The sequence below is a fragment of the Alternaria novae-zelandiae genome, assembly GCF_023758075.1.
Source record: "Alternaria novae-zelandiae strain BMP 2774 chromosome Unknown scaffold_4, whole genome shotgun sequence".
Classification (NCBI taxonomy): Eukaryota; Fungi; Ascomycota; class Dothideomycetes; order Pleosporales; family Pleosporaceae; genus Alternaria; species Alternaria novae-zelandiae.
The window spans coordinates 425,044-445,990 of record NW_026056964.1 but is presented as its reverse complement, the minus strand read 5'-3'; the positions used below and the strand labels follow the sequence as shown (position 1 = coordinate 445,990).

General features: G+C 53.0%; 5 protein-coding genes across 5 annotated transcripts; 2 read left to right on the top strand and 3 right to left on the bottom strand.

The window, feature by feature from the left end:
- Positions 1-32: 32 nt before the first annotated feature.
- On the top strand, positions 33-3,603 carry J4E88_002652 (uncharacterized protein; the record flags this gene model as incomplete). The annotated part of the gene is made up of 2 exons (XM_049396312.1): positions 33-167; positions 214-3,603. 2 exons carry the CDS (start codon positions 33-35, stop codon positions 3,601-3,603), a joined length of 3,525 nt encoding a protein of 1,174 aa, XP_049257660.1.
- A 590-nt stretch (positions 3,604-4,193) lies between these two features.
- BST1 (GPI inositol deacylase) lies at positions 4,194-7,393 on the bottom strand (the record flags this gene model as incomplete). The annotated part of the gene is made up of 2 exons (XM_049396311.1): positions 4,194-7,007; positions 7,055-7,393. The coding sequence occupies 2 exons, from the start codon at positions 7,391-7,393 to the stop codon at positions 4,194-4,196; spliced, it is 3,153 nt and encodes a 1,050-aa protein (XP_049257659.1).
- A 4,301-nt stretch (positions 7,394-11,694) lies between these two features.
- On the bottom strand, positions 11,695-13,035 carry J4E88_002650 (uncharacterized protein; the record flags this gene model as incomplete). Its single annotated transcript, XM_049396310.1, has 1 exon — positions 11,695-13,035. The coding sequence occupies one exon, from the start codon at positions 13,033-13,035 to the stop codon at positions 11,695-11,697; it is 1,341 nt and encodes a 446-aa protein (XP_049257658.1).
- Positions 13,036-14,370: 1,335 nt separating this feature from the next.
- Positions 14,371-15,444, bottom strand: J4E88_002649 (uncharacterized protein; the record flags this gene model as incomplete). The annotated part of the gene is made up of 1 exon (XM_049396309.1): positions 14,371-15,444. The coding sequence occupies one exon, from the start codon at positions 15,442-15,444 to the stop codon at positions 14,371-14,373; it is 1,074 nt and encodes a 357-aa protein (XP_049257657.1).
- Positions 15,445-16,043: 599 nt separating this feature from the next.
- Positions 16,044-17,368, top strand: MDH1 (Malate dehydrogenase, cytoplasmic; the record flags this gene model as incomplete). Its single annotated transcript, XM_049396308.1, has 6 exons — positions 16,044-16,109; positions 16,219-16,336; positions 16,386-16,426; positions 16,479-16,587; positions 16,635-16,729; positions 16,778-17,368. The coding sequence occupies 6 exons, from the start codon at positions 16,044-16,046 to the stop codon at positions 17,366-17,368; spliced, it is 1,020 nt and encodes a 339-aa protein (XP_049257656.1).
- Between the last annotated feature and the right edge of the window lie 3,579 nt (positions 17,369-20,947).

Here is a 20,947-nt window from a genome sequence, read left to right as displayed (position 1 = left end):
AGTCTGGGAGTGAGATACGAATACAAGTCAACATGGCGGACGCCCAGAGTAACAGGCCGCATCGGCCGAAGAAGGAGAAGAAGCCGCATACGGGCGACAAGAACCCCAAGGCTTTCGCATTCTCAGCGCCGGGCAAATTGAAGCGGAATGCTGCGCGCTCTACTGAAGTATGTAAGAGTCGAAGCTACGCGCCACTCTAGCTAACCTCTCCAGGTCAAAGAAAAGCGCCTCCACGTCCCGCTCGTCGACCGTCTTCCCGAAGAAGCACCTCCCATCATCGTCGGCGTCGTCGGCCCTCCCGGTGTCGGCAAAACCACCCTCATCAAGAGCTTGATCAGACGGTACACCAAGCAGACCCTCTCCACGCCCACGGGCCCCCTCACAGTCGTCACCTCGAAGCGCCGCCGCCTCACGTTCCTAGAATGTCCCGCCGACTCGCTCGCCAGCATGATCGACATCGCAAAGGTGGTGGACATAGTGCTGCTGATGATCGACGGCAACTACGGCTTCGAGATGGAGACCATGGAGTTCTTGAACGTCCTGAGCGCAAGCGGTATGCCCGGAAACGTCTTCGGTATCCTCACACATTTGGATCTGTTCCGGAAACAGGAAACGCTCAAGCTGCAGAAGAAGAGGCTCAAGCATAGGTTCTGGAGCGAATTATACCAGGGCGCCAAACTCTTCTACCTCAGTGGTGTGGTCAATGGACGGTACCCAGACAGGGAGATTATGAACCTCTCGAGGTTTCTGAGCGTCATGAAGAATCCTAGACCGCTGGTGTGGAGGAATTCTCATCCGTACTGCTTGGCTGATAGGTTTCTGGATATTACGCCTCCGACCGATATCGAGCAGAATCCCAAATGCGATCGCACGATAGCGCTGTATGGATATCTGCGCGGCACTAACTTTCCCGCTGGGTCGTCGAGAGTACACATACCGGGTGTTGGAGATCTGACAGTCACTGCGACGGAAGCGCTACCCGACCCATGTCCGACACCGTTTGCAGAGAAGGCAGTGGAGAAGGCTTCGGGAAAGAAGAAGCGCACAAGACTGGGCGAGAAGCAGAAGATTCTGTATGCGCCAATGTCGGATGTTGGTGGTGTGCTCGTCGACAAGGACGCTGTTTACATCGACGTCAAGACTGCCACATTCGATCCCGAGGCGGATTACTCGGAGAAGGGTCTGGGCGAGCAGATGATGATTGGACTCCAGGGCGGACGGAAACTGCTTGGTGAAGACGACGGCAACTTCAGGTTGTTCAAGGACGGCGACGTCGTTGACAACAAGACCCTTGAAGACGATACTGCGGATACGGGTCGACGGTCTCAGCGTACGGCTAGGGCAGCAGACGCTGAAGAGGTCGATGATGAGGATCTCGATGGCATCGACAGCGACGATGAGGAACTGCAGCAGGACCACAGCGATGCCGACGACGACGAAGACGACACCGGATTCCTGGATACCAACGGCCCACCGAACGGCAAGCTCAAGGTCTCGCGCAAAGAGAAGGAGGCGGACACTGCCGAGGACGTAGCGTTCGCAGACAGTGACTCCGATCTCGGCTCAATATCTGGCGATGAACATGATCTGGAAGATCTCGAAGAAGGCGATCTTGATTCTCAAGACTCAGACTCTGATGATGCTGAAGATGGCGCACGGTGGAAGGCAAATCTCCGAGAGAATGCTGCGAAACTACACGGACGGAAACGACCGTACCGCGTCACAGACCTGGCGAAGATGATGTACAATATGGACCTGGCGCCGGGAGAAGTCCTCAAGAAGTGGAGATGCGATGAAGAGGAGGAAGATATTGAGGAGGAGGGTGATGAGGATGATGGCTTCTTCAACAAGAGAACAGCGGACGATGCTGCCAACGCTGAAGACCGTTACATTCCCAAATTCAACTACGAAGAACTGGCCGAGAAATGGGAAGACGAGGACAATGTTGAGGCTCTCATGGGCCGCTTTGCCACTGGTCACATGAACGGCAAGGGTGGTGACGACGACGAAGATAATGACGACTTTGAAGGCTTTGATGAAGACGACGAGGGCGACGGCGAATTTGAGGATCTGGAGACTGGCGAGAAGCACGGTGGTGAAACTGAGAACACTGGGGCTGAAGCTGAAACAAACGACATCGAAGCAGAGCGCGAAAAGAACGCTCGGCGAAAGGAGGAATTGAAGCTTCGGTTCGAGGAGGAAGATCGTGAAGGCTTTATGAACGACAAGGCTGATGCAAGAAAAGAGGGTGGTGGTGAAGAAGAGTTCGGTGAAGACGACTGGTACGACGCACAAAAGGCCATGATTCAGAAGCAACTCGACATCAACCGCGCCGAGTTCGATCAACTGGATGAGATATCTCGTGTTCAAGTTGAAGGCCACAAGGCGGGAACATACGCTCGCATAGTGCTCGAAAACGTACCCTACGAGTTCTCCGCACACTTCAACCCCCGATTCCCCGTTCTCATCGGTGGCCTGACGCCAACTGAAGAGCGTTTCGGCTTCGTCCAGATCCGCATCAAGCGCCACAGATGGCACAAGAAGATTCTCAAGACGAACGACCCCCTCATCTTCTCGTTGGGCTGGAGGAGGTTCCAGACTACGCCCATCTACAGCATTTCCGATTCACGAACAAGGAACCGCATGCTAAAGTACACACCGGAGCACATGCATTGCTTCGGCACCTTCTACGGCCCCCTCGTCGCCCCAAACACCGGCTTCGTCTGCATCCAATCCCTCTCCAACAAAACCCCCGGTTTCCGCATCGCAGCCACGGGCGTCGTCCTCAACGTCGACGAATCCACCGAAATCGTCAAGAAACTAAAACTAACCGGCCACCCCTACAAGATCTTCAAAAACACCGCTTTCGTAAAAGACATGTTCAAATCGAGCCTCGAAATCGCAAAGTTCGAAGGCGCAAGCATACGCACCGTGTCGGGTGTCCGCGGGCAGATCAAACGCGCTCTCAGCAAACCCGAAGGAAACTTCCGTGCTACGTTTGAAGACAAGATCCTCATGAGCGACATCGTGTTCCTCAGGGCGTGGTACCCCATCAAGCCCCGCCGCTTCTACAACACCGTCACCAACCTGCTCAATCCCGCCCTGCCCGGCCGCGACGACGGAGAATCCACATCCTGGACCGGCATGCGCCTAACGGGTCTCGTCCGCTACGAAAACGGCATCGCCACGCCCTCCGAGAAAAACTCCGCCTACCGCCCCATCGACCGCCCAACCCGCGTCTTCAACCCCCTCCGCGTCCCCCGCAAACTCGCCGCAGACCTGCCGTTCAAATCGCAGATCGCGACCGTGAAACCGCAGAAGAAACAGACGTACATGCAGAAACGCGCTGTTGTGGTGGGCGGCGAGGAGAAGAAGGCAAGGAGGTTGATGGATCAGGTTGTTGCGATTAGGAATGATAAAGTCGAGAAGCGGCGCAAGAAGCAGGAGGAGCGCAAGGATCCGTATAAGAAGAAGGTCGCCGAGAATGCGGAGAAGAGGGCGGAGCGCGAGAAGAGGGAGAAGCAGGAGTATTGGGCGAGGGAGGGGAAGAAGAGGAGCCATTCTGGGGGGGATGAGGGGGGTGGGGGAAAGAGGAGGAGGTAGATGATGAACCTTTGTGGAAAAGATAGTGAAGTAGCATTTTGTGGCGTTTAGATATGGTATTGTAGTTGAAAACATCATTTGCTCGTTTACATCCGACGAGGTTCTGTTTTGTGCATGCACTGACATCTCACCAGCATCATGATCTCAACAGTGTATCTTGGTGAAACCTCATCTTAATGTAGCATCCGCCATTACACAATATAGTCCCCGAAGCCCCATCGCTTCACCAGATTAACTATTCTGCCTACATATGCGCAATGCTATACACCACCACATATTGCGCTGCTGTCTTCCCATCAAGATCTTCTAATACGACCCCGTGGGCCAAACAACCCATGCCATTGGAGAAACAAGTCATATGCGCCGCCCATATGCAACGCAATCATCTAGTAGAAAAAAACCCAAAACAGAAGCTACATATGCTCCTTACAGAAAATGCTAATGCCGTGAGATATAAAACGCCAGCTGGAGTAGCAACCCGGACATGCAATGTGAGAGAGAGAGAGAACGAAGAAGAAGAAAAAGTGGGGTATTGAACGCCGAAAAAAGAATTATGAGGGAGAATTGAAATTTGCGAACTATCGCTACTGTCATGGTCGTTTCTTCGTCTCGCTGTCGGGGGTTCTGCTTTCTATGGGGGTGCTTGTTCTTCTTGATGACCAGGTTGATGGGTCGAAGTGGATGGCGACTAGCCAGGCACATAATATGTTGGCTAGGTGGTGTAGAACGTATGCGTACGTGACGCCATAGACAGCGGCGTATGCGCCGATGGAGAAGAGCAGGATGTTTGTGAGGATCGAGACGCGGAACTCGGCGCGAGGGACCATGCGACCGGTGCTGAGTGTTTCGACGAGCAGGATGAATGGCATGATTGAGAGGATGTTGTGGTGCGACGAGAAGGGTGCCATCCAATGTACCGCTAGGTTGCGGATCCAGACTACCAATACCGGGAGGTTGATGGGCAGTATCCAAAGCATTAGGATGAAAATCGAGTGGGCGTAGTTATAGAAGTTGTAGTTTGAGTCGAGACTGGATTCTGTCGCCAATCGAAAGGCACGAACGCTGGTTGCGAGCTGCACCAGGCAGAGCACAACGTAAGCGAAGTGGTACGGTATTACTGTCGAGACCAGTGACAGCAGGATCAACGTGGTGACTACGCGTTGTCGATTTGATGTCACGGCAAAGGCTGATGGCGATCTCTTTGCTTCATCTCTTCGGAGTCTGGCAGATATGACAACAGAGTACAAGAAGGCGAACAGGAGTTCCAACAAAAGTACAACATAGTTGATAGCCACGCAAACGCCGATGCACATCAGACCGAACAATGGGACGAGGAACCAGAAGAAGGTGTCGTCCGAGCCGAGAAGCAATTCGTTGCTTGCAGTGTGCAGCAGTGATGTCGTGTTAGTGGTCTTACCACCAAGAGACCATTGTTTCGATTGGTGTTGGGCCCCTGCTAGAGTAATCGACAAAAAAGTAAGCGCGGATAGGGCTAGTGGCAGTGAGCTCTTCAGGCACTCATTGAGCCCCTGCGTAAAGCTCATGAAGACACCAGTGTTGTCGTATGTTCTGAACTGTTGGCGCAGAACCAAGGCAACGACCAGTAGTGGAAATGCCGCGAAGACGATGCGGTAGCGCATCCAGAGTTTCCCGAAACTGCCCAGGATGTCCACATTCAGGTTGATCTCCACACTGCTGTCGCAAGTCGGGTCAGACCAGATCTGTAGTGATAGCCCATTGGAGGGCTGTTTGGCGTGGAGAGCGGGTGGCATGTATGGCGATACACCGTGGAGGTTGATGCTGGCATCCCTGACGTTGACGAAGAACTTGCTTTCGTAGATGTCGGTAACGTACTGTCGCAATAGAGGGGCAAAGAGTTCTCCCGCGTCGCACGACTGCTTGCCGATGTGAATGTTGTAGGCTAAAAGTGCAGAGTGTAGAGCCGGGATCTTGATGTCTGTCACCAGCGGACGCTGTGCTGGAAGTCTGAGAGACAGTCCAGTCGTCAAAAGGTGCTGCAAGCCCATATCCACGGTGATCTGAGATTCAGAGGCGGCGCTGAATTCGGCGACTACCCAGCCTGTACTGCGCTCTCCAGCCTTGTCAACCACGGCCACGAACTGATGCTCTGCGAGATCCTCGATGTCGTATTGGAGGTAGGAGAATGGTCGTTCGTCCATCTTGAAGGGGTAGGTGGAGTGACGCGTCGATGCAGGGAGGGCGATCGCATCCGACGCAGCATTCTTGCAAGCAAGTCGTGTGGCACCCACACTATCGCCTGAAAGATCCATGTTCATCGAGAAAAGTGTAGTCGATTGGCCAGGCTGCGATGGGAACACGCTGCAAAAGAGTACTTCGAGCAAGCCGTGATCTCCAGGATGGTCGAGTTGTTCATTAGTAAGAAGCGTAAACTTCCTTCCCGCAGCTTGGGGCGGAACCGGAATGAGGTGTGCATTCGGTCGTTGCTTGGACTTCCCAAGACTTCTCAGCACCAGCTTTTCCCCTTCTGCGATAATGGCGCTGTTCTCCTCGAGCGTGAGAAGTGTTTTGGCTTCTTTCTGAGGAAGAGTCTTCTCAGCAATGTCCTCTAGCCCTGTCAAGAACCACCTCTTGAAGCCGCGCATGCGCTCAGCCCGTGGTACAGTCTGCGTCGCGCGTGACACATCGATGACCTCGTACAAAGCACGTACAACCGCCTTCCTATGCTGGTCACACCAGGTGATCGCTAGGTGATCAATGCCAGTCCAAACATTTGGCATCGATGTGGAGAAGACGGTGAAGCCATGGGTCCCGGGTACGAGTGACTCGATGCTGGCGTAATCTGAAGAGATCATAGTATCCAAGCTTCCTCCTGCTATCGAGATGAGCGTGACGTGCCAAAGCGGGTTGTCGATGGCCCATTTCTGCGAGTATGCGTTCCTCCAGTATTCATTGACACCCTTGTAGGTGCGGACAATATCTCCGTCGAAAGACACTGGCGGTCGGGCGTGCGGCGCGGCGAGCGTTATGATGGTGTTGATCGAGTTGGCCTGGTAGTTGGGCATAGTGAGCATGGTCCGCGCGACCACACCGCCCATGGAATGCCCGACAACAATAACCGAAGTTGGGTCTGGCAGGCTAGAGTCGCGCAGAAACTTGCCCGGGGTGTGGTATAGGGATAGTATGTATGTGATGGCATCGTTGAGGTATTCGGCCTGGTCTAGCAACGTTTGGCCGTGGAATGCGGTGATGTCTTCGTTGAAGTCAACCGAGAAGAAGTCGAGTGGCCTCTTCCCGGCCTTGCCGGCGTCGGCATCGTGTTGGACGGTGTTGTGGTAGTGGTACGCGGCTTCGGCGGCGAGGGAGCGTACTTGTTTGTAGCTCCCAGCGTTTCCAGGGACGAAGAGCACTGGCACGCCCTTGACCTATATGATGTCAGCATTTCTCACTTCGCACGAGACGAAGCACATGCCCTGGTATCCTCATCCAAGCTACCTTCCCGGTATAAATACAGCGAGTATTTGCTTGCGAAGCGCGTGTGTTCGGTGTCGAAATCGTTGTATCTCTTATAGCTGGGCCGCATGTAGGACATGCCGCAGCCTTTGACGTCTAATTGCCGCGTCAAGAATGACTGGGCCATAAGGAACATGGCAACAAAGGCCGCCAATGTCGTCAAGAGAGTGCAGGGCGAACATGCCCACGGAGAGCGAAGCCGGTGGCGCCATTTCTTGTTGTGGTCCGCGACCATGGTGTGCGGTGGACTGTCTTTCACTAAAGCGCCCATGGTGGAGTCTGCTTTTGGGTGCGCCATGGGTGATCGTGCGGTGGTGAGAGATTCGGATATAGCGAGAGGGTGGGTCGCCATTCGTTGTGAAGGCACGTCTGTGTGGTCCATGGGCCTGTTCTCTTTCACCCCGCCCTGCGCATTCACTAGCAATCCTTCAGTCTGAGCGTCGAGTCTATCCACATGTTCCGGAAGTGGTGCGGGTGAATTGTCGGCAGTCGATTCGGGATGGTTATGCTCGGGGCTTCGGTCTGGGGAGGAGCGCAGTCGCATCTATGGGTGGACGTCGCAGTACAGCGAGAGTCGTGCCTGCCGTGTTGATATTAGAGGAGTGCAGCGTCGAGCGCACCTTCCTCGGCGAGTATGTGAGTCGGCAAATTTCCGGAAGCGTCTGAAGCGACAGTGGGGGCTCAATGGGCTCAGGTAGGGCGCTGGAATGCGATGCTAGCGCAGTAGGAGCCCATGGAAACGACGTCGACTTGTTGAGTGCAGAAAATGCACGGCGGGCGTGCTTGGGTGTTTGAGGAAAGGGCGTCGCAAGCTGCCAAGGAGAACCGAGTCTAGTCGTAAATCGTGAAGTAACGAGCGACGGGATCACCGCAGGGCCCTCACCGCGACCCAACGCCGCATCCGACTTACTCGGATGATCGGCAGCCTTCCAAGTGGCGAGACAGGTAGTCCAAGGATACGAGGGGTACTAGGACGACGCGCCGTCCTTATCTGAACATTGGCATGCTGGTGTTGATGCAGAATCTTTGGAGGCGTTGGCGGGTCGCGAGGCTGGCGACAGGGTTGAGGCCAGTGCAACGAAACAATGACGACGCTTTACCGGGGTTCGCTGCAAAACACCGTCGATGCGCGCCATCCTAGCCCTTCCGGTTGTGCGATAAGACCTGGAAATGCCGCATGTATGCAGTGATCTTGTCTGCATCTTCCTGCTGTTGTTATGGCTACACCAAAACCACATCGTCGTACGTTGCTGATGGCTGCTTCGGGACACACTACGGTCGCTTACGCGCCACAGCCGGATAGCCGATATGGATTGAATCCTTACCAGCTGCTTTCTATCATTCATGATGCAATCCGCCGGGTAGCTATCACGTCTACAACGTCAACAACTTCATGCACACATGGACGACATTATGCAACTGGCACCGTGGTGGAACATAGCGTGGTAGCGGAAGCTTGAGCCAGCAATCAGGATCTGCCCGCTAGCACCCGACTTCACGAGAGGCTAACGATCCTGCGCCATCGCCGTATTGGCTCCACAGTGTGGATGCGCCGTCGAGGTGGCTGCATCTGGCGCCTACAGCTGCTGCTGAGCATCATCACCACCAGGGAAGTGGCGACCCCGCAAAGCTGAGGGGTCAGAAGACCAAACTTGAGGACATGGCACTGGCTCCAAAGCTTTGACGTTCTTTGCGAGTCACCAGCTTAGAATCGACAAAACCGAGGCAAACGGACATCATTACAGATCAGGCCAACACATCGTCAACCACCAGACCACTTCCGAACATCGAACCAGACTCGCATTGTTTTGGTTCCTCTCAACTCTCACAGCAAACATGTTGGTTGAGATCCATCTTTTGAATCACAACTCAAACCGAGTGTAAAGAAGAAGATACACTGGGAATCTTGGAGGTTTATATACTGAGTCCTAGTCCGGAAGACGATCCCGCACATGCAAAGTGATGAATGCGCTTTCTAGTCCTCCGAAAACAAGAGACCATGTGAAGCAGGCAACAGCTCCTTGTATGATAAACTCTTGCAGATTCTCAGCGACCCGAACATCCACCTTTGCATCCTTTTCTTGAATCTGAAGATTGAAATGGGCGTGCTGCTCTCGAAAAGCAGACACCATGGTTTGGAGATATGATTCGGATATCCGGACTTCCACAGACATGAGTCATCTTGGTCGCATTTTTGTTTTCTTCTCCCAGAAACCACCATGAGTGAACTCAATTCTGGTTTTGGAAGCCAGCGAGGAGAAGTTATGAGGAACGAGAGTAAGAATCCGCAGAAGCTGGAGTATTTATAACGACTACATCACTGCAGTCAAAGTGGCGACCCCACATTGCTAAGAGGTCGGGGGTTTAGATCACAGATGCTCAGAACAGGACCACGTTCGAGCATTCAATAGCGGGGCGACTCTTTTAGATTCCTCGACTCGCACCAGCAGACATGTTGTAGATATCTTGAAGGTTTTGGTATACTTCCACTGAGTGAGTGTACAAAGGAAGACCCTCACGAAGTCTCAGAGGTTTATATACTTGCTCTTAGCCCGAAAGAACAGCGCACACATACGTACGGTCTGGGCTTTGTTCGGTCATGCTTCTGGGAAAGACGTTTATGTGATCAAGGAGCTGCTATTTGGAAAATGGAAACAGGATGCGAAGAGTTTTCCAGGAACTCTCAATCATGCCGTCTCAATCTTTACACTTTGGGTAATGGGGTAGAAATCAATGTGCTCTCGAGAAGCACACATTGAATTGTTGGATAGCTATTTCGAACAGCGGGAGGACTGCAGACATTTCTCGTGATTAAACAGCATTTTGGTTCGCTTTGCCCAGAAACATCTCCATAACGTTACAACTTCGCAACATTTGAATGCCGAAACCTGGAGATTGTGGAGTGGAAGAGTAAGGAGGTAGTATAAGGTGAGATTTTATATTGGCGCCGCCGCCACAGCCATAGTTTTCTCAGCTTTTGCTTTCTGAAGCTTAAAGAGGTGACGTCCTCTCGCACATGCATGAGCCTTGATGCAACTTGTTTTCGACAAAACCGGTGGCGGCCACCATAGAATGTGAAGGTGCGTATTTTTGAAATTCTCAGACCCAGCGCGCCATTATAGTTGCGTATATTTCTTTTGGTAAAGCATTGGAAGCTGCAGCACTGTTTGGTGGAAGTGGAAAGGAGTGGGAAACCAGGAGACTATATACTCCGCAACTTCGGTAGCGCGGATATCTGACAGCAGCTGCAAGAGCTCATGGTCGGTTCGTGCAAAGATCTGCAAAGGACAAAAGACCATGAACATACTCGACTTCATTTTTGAACACATCACTCTCACCAGTCGGTCGTTGAAAACCTTTCGGGGTATGTATAGCGACTTCATAACCGCGAAATCAATCTTTGTACTTGTTTCATTGAATAAACAGAGTAACATTTTGAACGACGGGGAGTTCAACTCGCACATAGCACGTACAGATCGTAATTTTGTAGAACATCGTGGTCCGAACTCGAGTTTTTGGATAACATTTGGATTGGAAATGTTTCTGGTGCTGAAGACATGTCACACAGTAGTGCGGCTTCTGGAAGCTCCACCAGCAGCAGAGAACGACATCCACAGTTTCTGTGAATGTGTTTTTGTAAGATCGTATGAAGTTTGAGAATGAAAGAAGAGAAGTCTATAGGTAGCAGATGATAGCTTTATACACCGACCCAGCGCGACAACATGCTTTGGATCAATCTCTTTTTGGATGTCTGGAAAGCCGCGAATGATCTCCACCATGGCATCTCGATAATGTTATTTCATAGGAACAACAGTGTGATTGGCTCCATGATGGGGTGAAACCATATAGAAGGCTTGAATCGCTTTTGAGACTTTTGGGAAGTTCAGTCGTGAGTGGAAGGAGGAAAGCGGTGAGTCCAACAATCATTAGGCTTTTGTGGTCTGCTCTCAGAACATTCTTCTTTTCGAATCCTATTTTGGTGGGAAGAGCAGAGTTGAAGTCCAGCCATGAACAGGCTGTTTAGATATTTTGGTAGTTTTCCAAAACGGCGGAAGAGCGGCGGACATGAGGCAGGCCTTGAAAGTTTTTTGGAGTCACTCCTTCTCATGATAGCATTGCTTCAGGCTTTTGGGAATGGGAAGCTCAAATTATAGATGAGAGGAAACACAAAGTAAGCACTCAGAGGAGGTATTTATACATCTTTGGGCCGCAGCTAGCCGTCCACTGCGGTTAGTGCATACGCGCTCTCGTTCTCAAGGTCCAGTCAGCTCGCGCCCATGTTTGCGCCTGACGTCGACGTCATCGCTCTTCCCTCAGTGGTACCTCCGCATGCATTCGACTGAACGGCAGTCTACTACCTCGATGTTCCGATGAGCGATTTCCCAGCTGTTCAGCTGACAGCGGTCCGATACCACGACTACCGATCAGCACTCACACGACCCTCAACGCAGATCCCAACTTTTGCATTACCGGCGACGATCGAACACACGCATAATGGGAGGCATACGTGAAGATGTGTGCAGCTGGCGGCAAACCCGCCCAGCAAAGAACGAATAGATATTGGGTATCAAAACTAAACAGAAAAGGCTATACCAAAACTCATGAGGCCAGCTCCGCAACCGCGCCCCAGATGGAGGACCAAACCCCCCTCCTCTCATTTTGTTGGACTTGCTGATCTTGTTCCGCACTCACTCTCCTTGCCTCCTCAAGCTCAGCCTCCCAAGTAAGCACAGCATCCTTCTCATCCCTAATCGCCAAATCCGTCGGCTGCAGCGCAGCCGCCTCTTCAATCAACGTAACCGCCTTAACACTACTCTTCTCATCGCGCATCAACCTCAAACACCTCGCATGCCTAAACAGCATCTTAGCGCTCTGCGCATTACTCGGCGTCCACGTCGCACCCGCATGCTGCGCAAACCGTGCAGCAGCCGTTTCGCACTTGCGCAAATGGCCAATCGCAACGCGGCCATTGCGCTGCACAAGCGGTCCCTGAGATGCGTCATTCGCCATATCGACCTGTAGGAATTGTGCGTGGAAGAGGTTGAGCGTGAAATAGAGATCGGCGGTTTTGTTAACGAAATCCTCGCCGCCGGCTTTTTGCAGCCCCGCCCACGAGGAGGAGTGGCGCATGCGCTCGAGGGTGCGCATGGCATAAGCCCAGGATTCAGAGGCCGCGTAAAAATTGGACTGTTGCCATTGGCGCTTCCCGACGTCGACACCGGTACCGATTTCTTCGATTGTGGACTCGGGGTCTGTCCAGCGGGGTTGCGCGACTTGCGTGCGCACGCTGTCTGCGAGGGCGGGATCAACGAAGCCGGAGATGCGCATATTGGGGATGCCGCGCAGACATGTCGCAATGGGCTCTAGCAGGCGCTCCTGGATCTTCGGGGTGAAGAAACGGGTTTGCGCGTAGTTGAGACGGATGGTGGCGTTGATGGAGGCGTGTTCTGTGGTCGTTGAGTTCGCATCTGCCATTACCGTTTCGATGTCCAGCTGCTCGCATAATTTCGGCAGATCTGATCGGAGCATCATAATTTCGAACTCGGAGAACTGGAATGGCGATGGCGTGAACGCGGGCTTGGATAGCGTGATGTGCATGACGTGGCCGTCGAATACGCTTACTTTGCGTGCATCGGTTGTTATGACGGGGATGCCTTCGCCGAGGAACAGGTTGCGGGAGTCCAGACCTCGGCATGTGATGCGGACGAATTGGTTGCGCTTGATCATGTAGTCTGACGCTTCAGCGTAGATCTGCTTGTTGGCGCGGAGGAGCGAGGGTGATGGATTGCTTGGGCTGCGGCGGCTCAGTTTGCTGCTCATGCTGGGGTCTTGCTCGAGTTCTTCTTCCCAGGAGCATAGCAGCAGGTCGTAGATGTTGTTTCTGATTTCTCCGGGCAGGTCCAGGAAGCGGAATGGTTGAGTTGCTTGGGTGCAAGACATCTTGGTGAATGTTGTTGAGTTTGGCGATTGAATTGCTTGGGAAGTGGTCGGTATGTCGCAGTGGAATGTCGCTCAGGAAGTAGAGTCGCTGGGCAAAGAAGTCGCTCAGGAAGTGTCGCTATGGAATGAAGCTTGTCAATGATCAAGAGAAGAGAAGATGTCGCTGTGGAAGTTTGTCGCTCAGGAAAGAGTAGATGTCGCTAGGCCAGTCGGGTTTACATATATACTTTACGCATATGATGATGGGGAAAAACGTTGAGTAAAAGAGGCGGTAAAAGATTTGATTCGTGTTGTCAAGAAATCGCAATCCGCTGGGAAATTTTCGTAGTCTGAGCTCAAAACGTGCATGGGCTAAGAATGTCGAAAATTGACTCGCGGCTTTCTTTGGGGAAACTCGGGGGGAGCACGAGCGTTCTTATGCTGGCGGTAGAATGTTCGCCGGGTGGGAAGTGGACCCGCGAAACCGCTGGTGCGAAGTGTGTGAGGTGAGTCGGTTCTGGCGGATCCGTCAGACTCTGTAGTGCGGAGAAGCGTGAATGGAAGGGCCTGAAGCTGCACTGTGATGTCGGACGAGACCGTGCTAGGCGATGTTGGGTGCTAGCCTGCAATCTTTCCCGGAAGCCCTTTTTCGCTCTCCCCGACGGAAAACGATCCGCTGGCGCCATGCAAATAGGGGTTTACGGCAATCGTTCGTGATGACTTCGGAGAAAAAGGACATTCCTCGGGCTTATTGCGCGTTCCTGAATCCCCAGATTTGTGTACTTGAATTGAGGCGCGCCCCCAGAAGCCACATTCGAAGTTCCCCGGCCGTCTCCGCACTAAACAGCTCACACCCCCAAGAACACCGCTATTGCTGCGTCCGCTTTTGGTACATGAAGGAGTGTGATTTCAGCCACTAAAGAGCTTGGATTCGCGAGATATGGGGCAAGCATGCTGTGCGACCATCATAGCGCCTACAGCTGACCGGAACATGCTTTCCTCAAGCAGAAGGTCCCACTCACCAGAGGTCATACTCCTATCAGTGGCGGTGGGTTAAGATTCAATTATCAAAGGAGTCGCATACTTCACGCAAGAGTACAAAAGCGATCGCTTCCCCTCATCGTGCTGCTCGCTCGATGCCGATTTACCCTAGCGTACGTGGAGTAGAGAACAACATGTCCTCTACAGGAGTGGAGGTTGTTGATAAGTGACTTGGATGAAGGAATTCGAACGACATCGCCTGTTGCTTTCTCAGTCCCGCTGATGTCACTGGGAAATCATTATGACACATGCTTTGCTCTATAGGTTCTAGCAATTGGTTTCAGTGAGCCAGGCTCCTGTCTGTATCGACGGCGTTCACTTCCGCGCCGTCTTTCCCTTGCCCTTCTTCTTCCTGCTCCTGCTCGCTTCCTCCATCTCTTCGAGCCACAGCGCCCCACTAGCCTCAATGTCCTCCCTATTCTGCAACTCCTTCACCACTTTCTGATACGCTTCATTCGCAGCTTCATCCATGTCCTCACCGAATCCATCAGCACCGAATCCTCGGCACTCAAACCAGACGCATGCCAGCGGAACCACGTTAGCCCCCTGCACCCAGCCCCTCATGAGATGCAACCACATATCTACAGCCTCTTCATGGCTGCCGCCTTTGTATAAGAATGTCGCGATGTCACGCACGACACATTCTGGTATCGGGTACTCGTAAAAACCAGGGCCGACCTCCCAAGCCGCTTCGAAGGTGCTCAGCTTAGGGAAGTGCTGCGTGAGGGTATGCGCATCCCGCAATATCTCCAGGAAAGTCTCTCCAGGTTGCTGACGCTTGCGGAAATGACCGGTACCATCGCCTCCATCGAACAGACTGTTATGGCTCGGCGCTATGCCGTACCTTCCATACGGTCGGGGTACCGTATCATGGTACAGGTGCCTTATCTTCGTTGCCGTAGCAGCAGCACGGTCAGGGAATAGACGAAGCAAGCCGCTGAGTGGCTTGTGAAGTCCTTCTCGTGGGCTGTACTTGGCAGATAGCGCAATAGTGTTGGAGCGCCCAAATGCTTGCATCGCCTCATGGTAGACCTGTCTGGAAACGAGGAAAAGGTTGATAGCGTCTTCGCACGGCCCGATATCCTTCAGATCTGGATTGCGGTGCGCATTGTAGTATATACCTTCTGGGCGGTAGACAACGTAGTGGAAGATTCTGTCTCGAAGTTCGCGTGGGAAGTCGAACAGCTTGAATGCGCCGGTCCACTTGGGTAGCTGAACCCTGTCCAGAGACCACGGGGGGATACCTCTGCCAGAACAACCGCGTCCTACGATGTAGGAGGGTGGCTCTGTAGGGGGAGGCGCTGCTGGTGTTGGGCGGGCGAGGAGTATTGAACCAAATGCTGCTTGAAGTTCTGGGACTGAAGATTCGGCTCGATCTGTGGTAGCCATTGCGTTCTCAAGGATGCCGCGTAGGTCCGTGCTTTCTGTAAGTGAGGAAGCCACGATAGTTGCGTTATTGCTGTTGTCGACTGATGATAGTCAAAGTCGAGGTCCTCAGGAAGCAGTATATAGTGTACCTACTACATGCACTGCCACAGTGAGTCAAGGCGTGGCTTTAATTCGGGACTATTCTACGACACATCACTTTTAGCTTCTTCGACTCACCGCTACGGAATGCCATTGGTCTGGTAGCGTGGTAAGGCATACAGCGACAGTGTATAGTGTTACGGAAGACTCGCGATGCATGTGGCTGTGGGTGGTGAAAGTGTCCGGGCACATAGATGCAGCTGTCGGTCTGTCTAAACGAGTGAACGAGCACAAAATGAGAATGCATATCGTGTTAGCGCATGTGAATGCAATCGTGGTAGACTTGGGATTAAGCATCGCGGGAGGGGAGAGGTCTGCGAGCGGCTGTCAGCCGTAGCTCCGACGCCCAGCCGAAGAAGCACTGACCGTCAAGATTCGCAAAACCTCCGCAGCATTCCCTTACACCACCTCTCCACCCGTCCAACCCAGTCTCCATCTCCTCAACGCCTCTTCCAGACATCATGTTCGCTGCCAGGCAAGCTTTCTTCCAGGCCCAGCGCCGCTGCTTCTCGGCCTCGGCCCGCCAGGTAGGCCTATTCCCGGAACCCGCGATGTTTTGTGGTGGGGCGCTTCAATGCTTCAATGCCACGCCATTGGGACAATCCAAGCACAAGATGCTAACTGCATGCACTGTAGAACTCCAAGGTCACCGTTCTCGGCGCCGCTGGTGGTATTGGTCAGCCATTGTCCCTGCTGCTCAAGCTCAACCCCAGGGTTAGCAAGCTCTCCCTCTACGACATCCGTCTAGCTCCCGGTAAGCTCACTCAATTGCATGCACGGTATTCAATTCTGACTTCACACAGGTGTCGCTGCCGACATTGGCCACATCAACACCAAGAGCGAGGTACGGCAACCCTCCGAAGTCACGCGCGAACCGTCTACTGATACTCGACAAGGTTACCGGTCATGAGGCCACTCCCTCAGGTCTCGCCGACGCCCTCAAGGGCGCTGAGATCGTCGTCATCCCCGCTGGTGTTCCCCGCAAGCCCGGCATGACCCGTGATGGTGAGCATAGAAGTCATTGATACTGCCGACACGTCTAACACCGGCAGATTTGTTCAACACCAACGCCTCCATTGTCCGCGACTTGGCCAAGGCCTGCGCCGACCACGCCCCCGAGGCCAACATCTTGATCATCTCTAACCCCGTACGTTAATCCAAGTCCAATCACACAAGACAGAATCTGACATCTTAGGTCAACTCCACCGTCCCCATCACCGCCGAGGTCTTCAAGTCCAAGGGCGTCTACAACCCCAAGCGCCTCTTCGGTGTCACCACCCTCGACGTTGTCCGTGCCTCGCGCTTCATCTCCCAGCTCAAGAACACCGACCCCGCCACCGAGAACATCACCGTCATCGGTGGCCACTCCGGCGCTACCATCGTTCCCCTCCTCTCCCAGTCTGGCTACAACCTCGAGGGCGAGCAGCTCGCCGAGTACATCAAGCGCGTCCAGTTCGGTGGTGACGAGGTTGTCCAGGCCAAGGACGGAGCTGGCTCTGCCACTCTCTCCATGGCCATGGCCGGTGCCCGTTTCGCCGAGTCGCTCCTCAAGGCCGCTCAGGGCCAGAAGAACGTCATCGAACCCACCTTTGTCGACTCTCCTCTTTTCAAGGACCAAGGCTGCGAGTACTTCTCCACCAACGTCGAGCTCGGCCCCAACGGTGTTGAGAAGATCCACCCCGTTGGCAAGATCACCGACCACGAGCAGAAGCTCCTCGACGCCTGCGTCGCTGACCTCGCCAAGAACATCAAGAAGGGTGTTGAGTGGGTCAAGCAGAACCCATAAATTCCGCAAAGGAATCATGGGTGTGTACAATAATAATGACGTGAGCTCTGGGCTGGGTTTAGTTCTGATGTCATGAACTTTGATCTGTACCTTAGCATGCCAAAATCAACTCTTACGCTTCTCTAGTTGGTTGTTCGTGACTGCCTTGGATCTATACTAATGTAACTCCAAGTCTCACCTCTGATAATTTGTCAACTTCTACATCGTGGTAGCTAGGGTGGGGGGAAAGAGCGCCACGCACTTTGTTATTGACGCGGTTCGTCGGGACTGCTGATTATATTGTATTCCGTCTCATCTCGAGCCGGACGTTACTCAATCAAGCAATATTGAAAGCCATTGATTGTGGTAGGATATCCTTCACCCTCTACCCTCCACGAGGCATCACTACGCGTGCTGTGAGTGAAGGAGTAAAAGCGATAACCGCTAGCTACATTCACGGATCATATTGGTAACAGATAAGGCTTGACTTGAGGTATTGACCGGAGTCATTCTTTGCTAGGATCTACTTTGTGAGATAATGTACACGATGTGGCGGCTATCTATCGCTGTCCTCTTTGTCCAGGCTTCTCCGCTCGGTCGCGCTTCCCTCAAAATCATCCTCTTGTCCTTCTGCTCGTCATTCTGTGATTTTTCCCGGAGTCCAGAGATTCGCGGAAATACTTCAAATCTTTCCAAATTCTGTGCGTAGTCTATTCTTGTGTCCATGTGATGTTTTTAGATGGTACAGATGAGTCTTCCTCAGATCCTAGAACGTAGCTCTTCTTAAAGTGAATATGAGGTCTGCCTCAGAATAAAGCAAGCGGTCGTGTTTGAGATACGAAGCCGGCGTAATTGCGTAGCGGCATGCGCGACTCGAACGCGAACTTATTTTTTTGATAAGTGTGGCTGGTTTTGATGAGGATCTCGGTATCGCGTTGTGGGGGTGTGAAGCGTCCCGGTAGGGTGAAGAGGAAGGTGCCCTCCGGTACGCGTCGCAGTCGCGGTCCTCTTCACACGACATCATCGTGTGCTCAATCGCGCGATTGCTTCTTCTGCAAATGCCCAAGCGTTCGTCTCAATATAGTGCGATCCATGCTCACAGCAATACGCCCCGGTCAGAGATCCAAGTTCGAAGGGTACCTTCAATACGTCATCGATGTTCGCGTCCGAAAACTGTCTTCTGAGAATCCTTATCTTCCACGGACACGATCACGTCGCATTGCATCATCACACCGTCTTGTTTGTCTGCATCGACTAGGCTTGACGTGCTTGCATCTTCGTCGGTGGAATTCCCCATCGTTCGCGTCTGCCAGTCGGTAAGCCTACACCTACACGGTTTCTTCTTTTCCTCCCTTGCCCCCTCGGCAGACACGGTAACCGTACTATATCCGGTGTCAGGGGGCACCAGCTTCGGTCCTGTACTGCCCGTCTCCTGTCGACTCAAAGATCCGTGAGCGTCGGAGAGTTCTGTCTCCTGGATTTCGGGATAGACAATGCCGCTGCCGCCGACGCCGAGGAGGCGCTTGATGCGCGGAACGCTTGCCGAGATCAAGGAGAGGCTGGATACAGATCTGAAGTGGTCAGTTTTCGAAAGACATTGATCAATCCGAACGTACTGGGTAAAGACGACAAACTCAGCTGCATCATCTGCGTCCATTAGGTCTACGCTGCTCGGTTCGTGTCAAGCTCACTCACGTGTGGGGTTTGGACTGGAAACCACCCTCAACGTCGCCCATATCTGACCTCCAGCAACGATTGCAACACTATAAAGTCAAGACCAGGACGTGCAAAACCGTGGCTGGGAACCTCACCTGGCTCGGACACCAAAGAGCATTGCCACTGCAATGCTTCTTTCTTTGTCCAGAGACATCTTCCAGAAGGTCGGGACGATCCAAAAAGCCAAAAGAAGGTCTGTAGCAATATTGATCGCGGTGGCTGCGGTTGAAAGACCGCCGTTTCCACATTGCAGTGCATGCATGGTCCACCGCGGAATCCCACACTGGAACGCCACCGCAAAGGTCGAGAATACAGCAAAGAGCGCAATGCTTCCGAACAGGGCCACCTTCGCTCTTCGGGATTGTGGGAATATGCGCTCGATGAGCAAAGCCGAGGACAGTTTCGCGAGCGCCATTGCAATGATACTAAGTATTCCAGCAACATAGATCGCCTGCAGCTCTGATTAGCGGTAGCTACCTGATGGCATTGGAGCTAGTAACCTTGAAGAACATAGTCAACTCCTTACCACTCAAGCCATCCAAGTCCTTCCCTAGGCCCCCGTCGATAGCAAACTGCCAGCTGACAGTCGCGCCTAGATATACAACCTAAGAAATGCTTAGTATCACTTACATCCATGGAAGTGAATTACATACTGTGGCTGCAACAATTGCCACATCGTCGAGACCGAGTTCGATTTTGTGGTTGTGACCCTGCGCAAATCGTCCGACCAACACGCCCACCGTTATAATAGTCCATGAGTAGGTGGAGACAAGGACGAAGCCGCTCCTAGTTGACACACTACTTCGACGATCTTCATCCGAACCTGCGGAAACCATTGTATACAGCGAGAAGAAGCAGCAACAAAGGAAAAATGAATGACATCTTCATTGGGGAAGCGTGCAGCTTATGGTAGACGTTGAAGCATCATTCCCCACGGCTCGGCCTTATACTCATCGCACCGACTCTCACCTACGCATCCAGATTCGTCTGGTCTTGGGTACGTATCTGGGGCCGACAACCCAACCATGGTCCAAGCTCGGGTCTTCGAAGCATGTCAGGATCTAATTCGTGTGTTTTCGCGACCCTTGAATCTGCCGCATGCTTACTGTCCGTGCGCATGCCGGGCAGCTAGTCCGTTTTCCGTAATGTCCATGTCCATCCGCTGCACCTCTCCAAGCTGCAGCTCGCTGAATCATCTTCTGCATTGGGGTCAGCTCGAACAATCTCTGTAATTACAGCGCGTCGTTCTTTGGGACGATGTGGCCTGGTTGGTGAACTACCAAGTCTCGGCTTCACATCCATCAGGAAGCGGAACGGTTCGTTCAATCCTGCGTCGATCGCTTGTCCAAAAGCTCCAAGCCGGGAGTTTCGAGCTCAAACCCCGCCTCATGTTACGCGTAACGACGATGAACTGCCGTTAGTGGCGCCGGCTACCGTGTGGACGGTCCCGGACAGCGCGAGCTTATCTAATGGAGCGGCCATCGAGATATCACCCATGCGACGAACGACAGGACTGTAACTTTACGGGGCGATTGGTGCGTTGGATCTAACCATTTCCATGCAGCGGAACGCGCCGGAAATATGACCCTTGGACGCTGCTGGTCGTACAATGTAAGAACGGGCTTGCATACGGCAATGGGGTTTGCAGCGCTCGACAAAGTCACTGCATACGATGTCGGGCGTTTTTCGTGTTTCTTTTAGCCAGACGAGCCAGTAAGAGAGCTGCCAACTTCCAGAGTCCCTCATGCAGCGCGCTCCGCAGCTCCCTGGTCGTATCGTACTTCTCCAGGGCGCTGGTAGGATTGCTGCATCTTGCCAACTCCCTTGACTTTGCCATCCCGCACGTCACCCGCCGGCCATTGCCTTTGGACGTCTTGCGCCAGC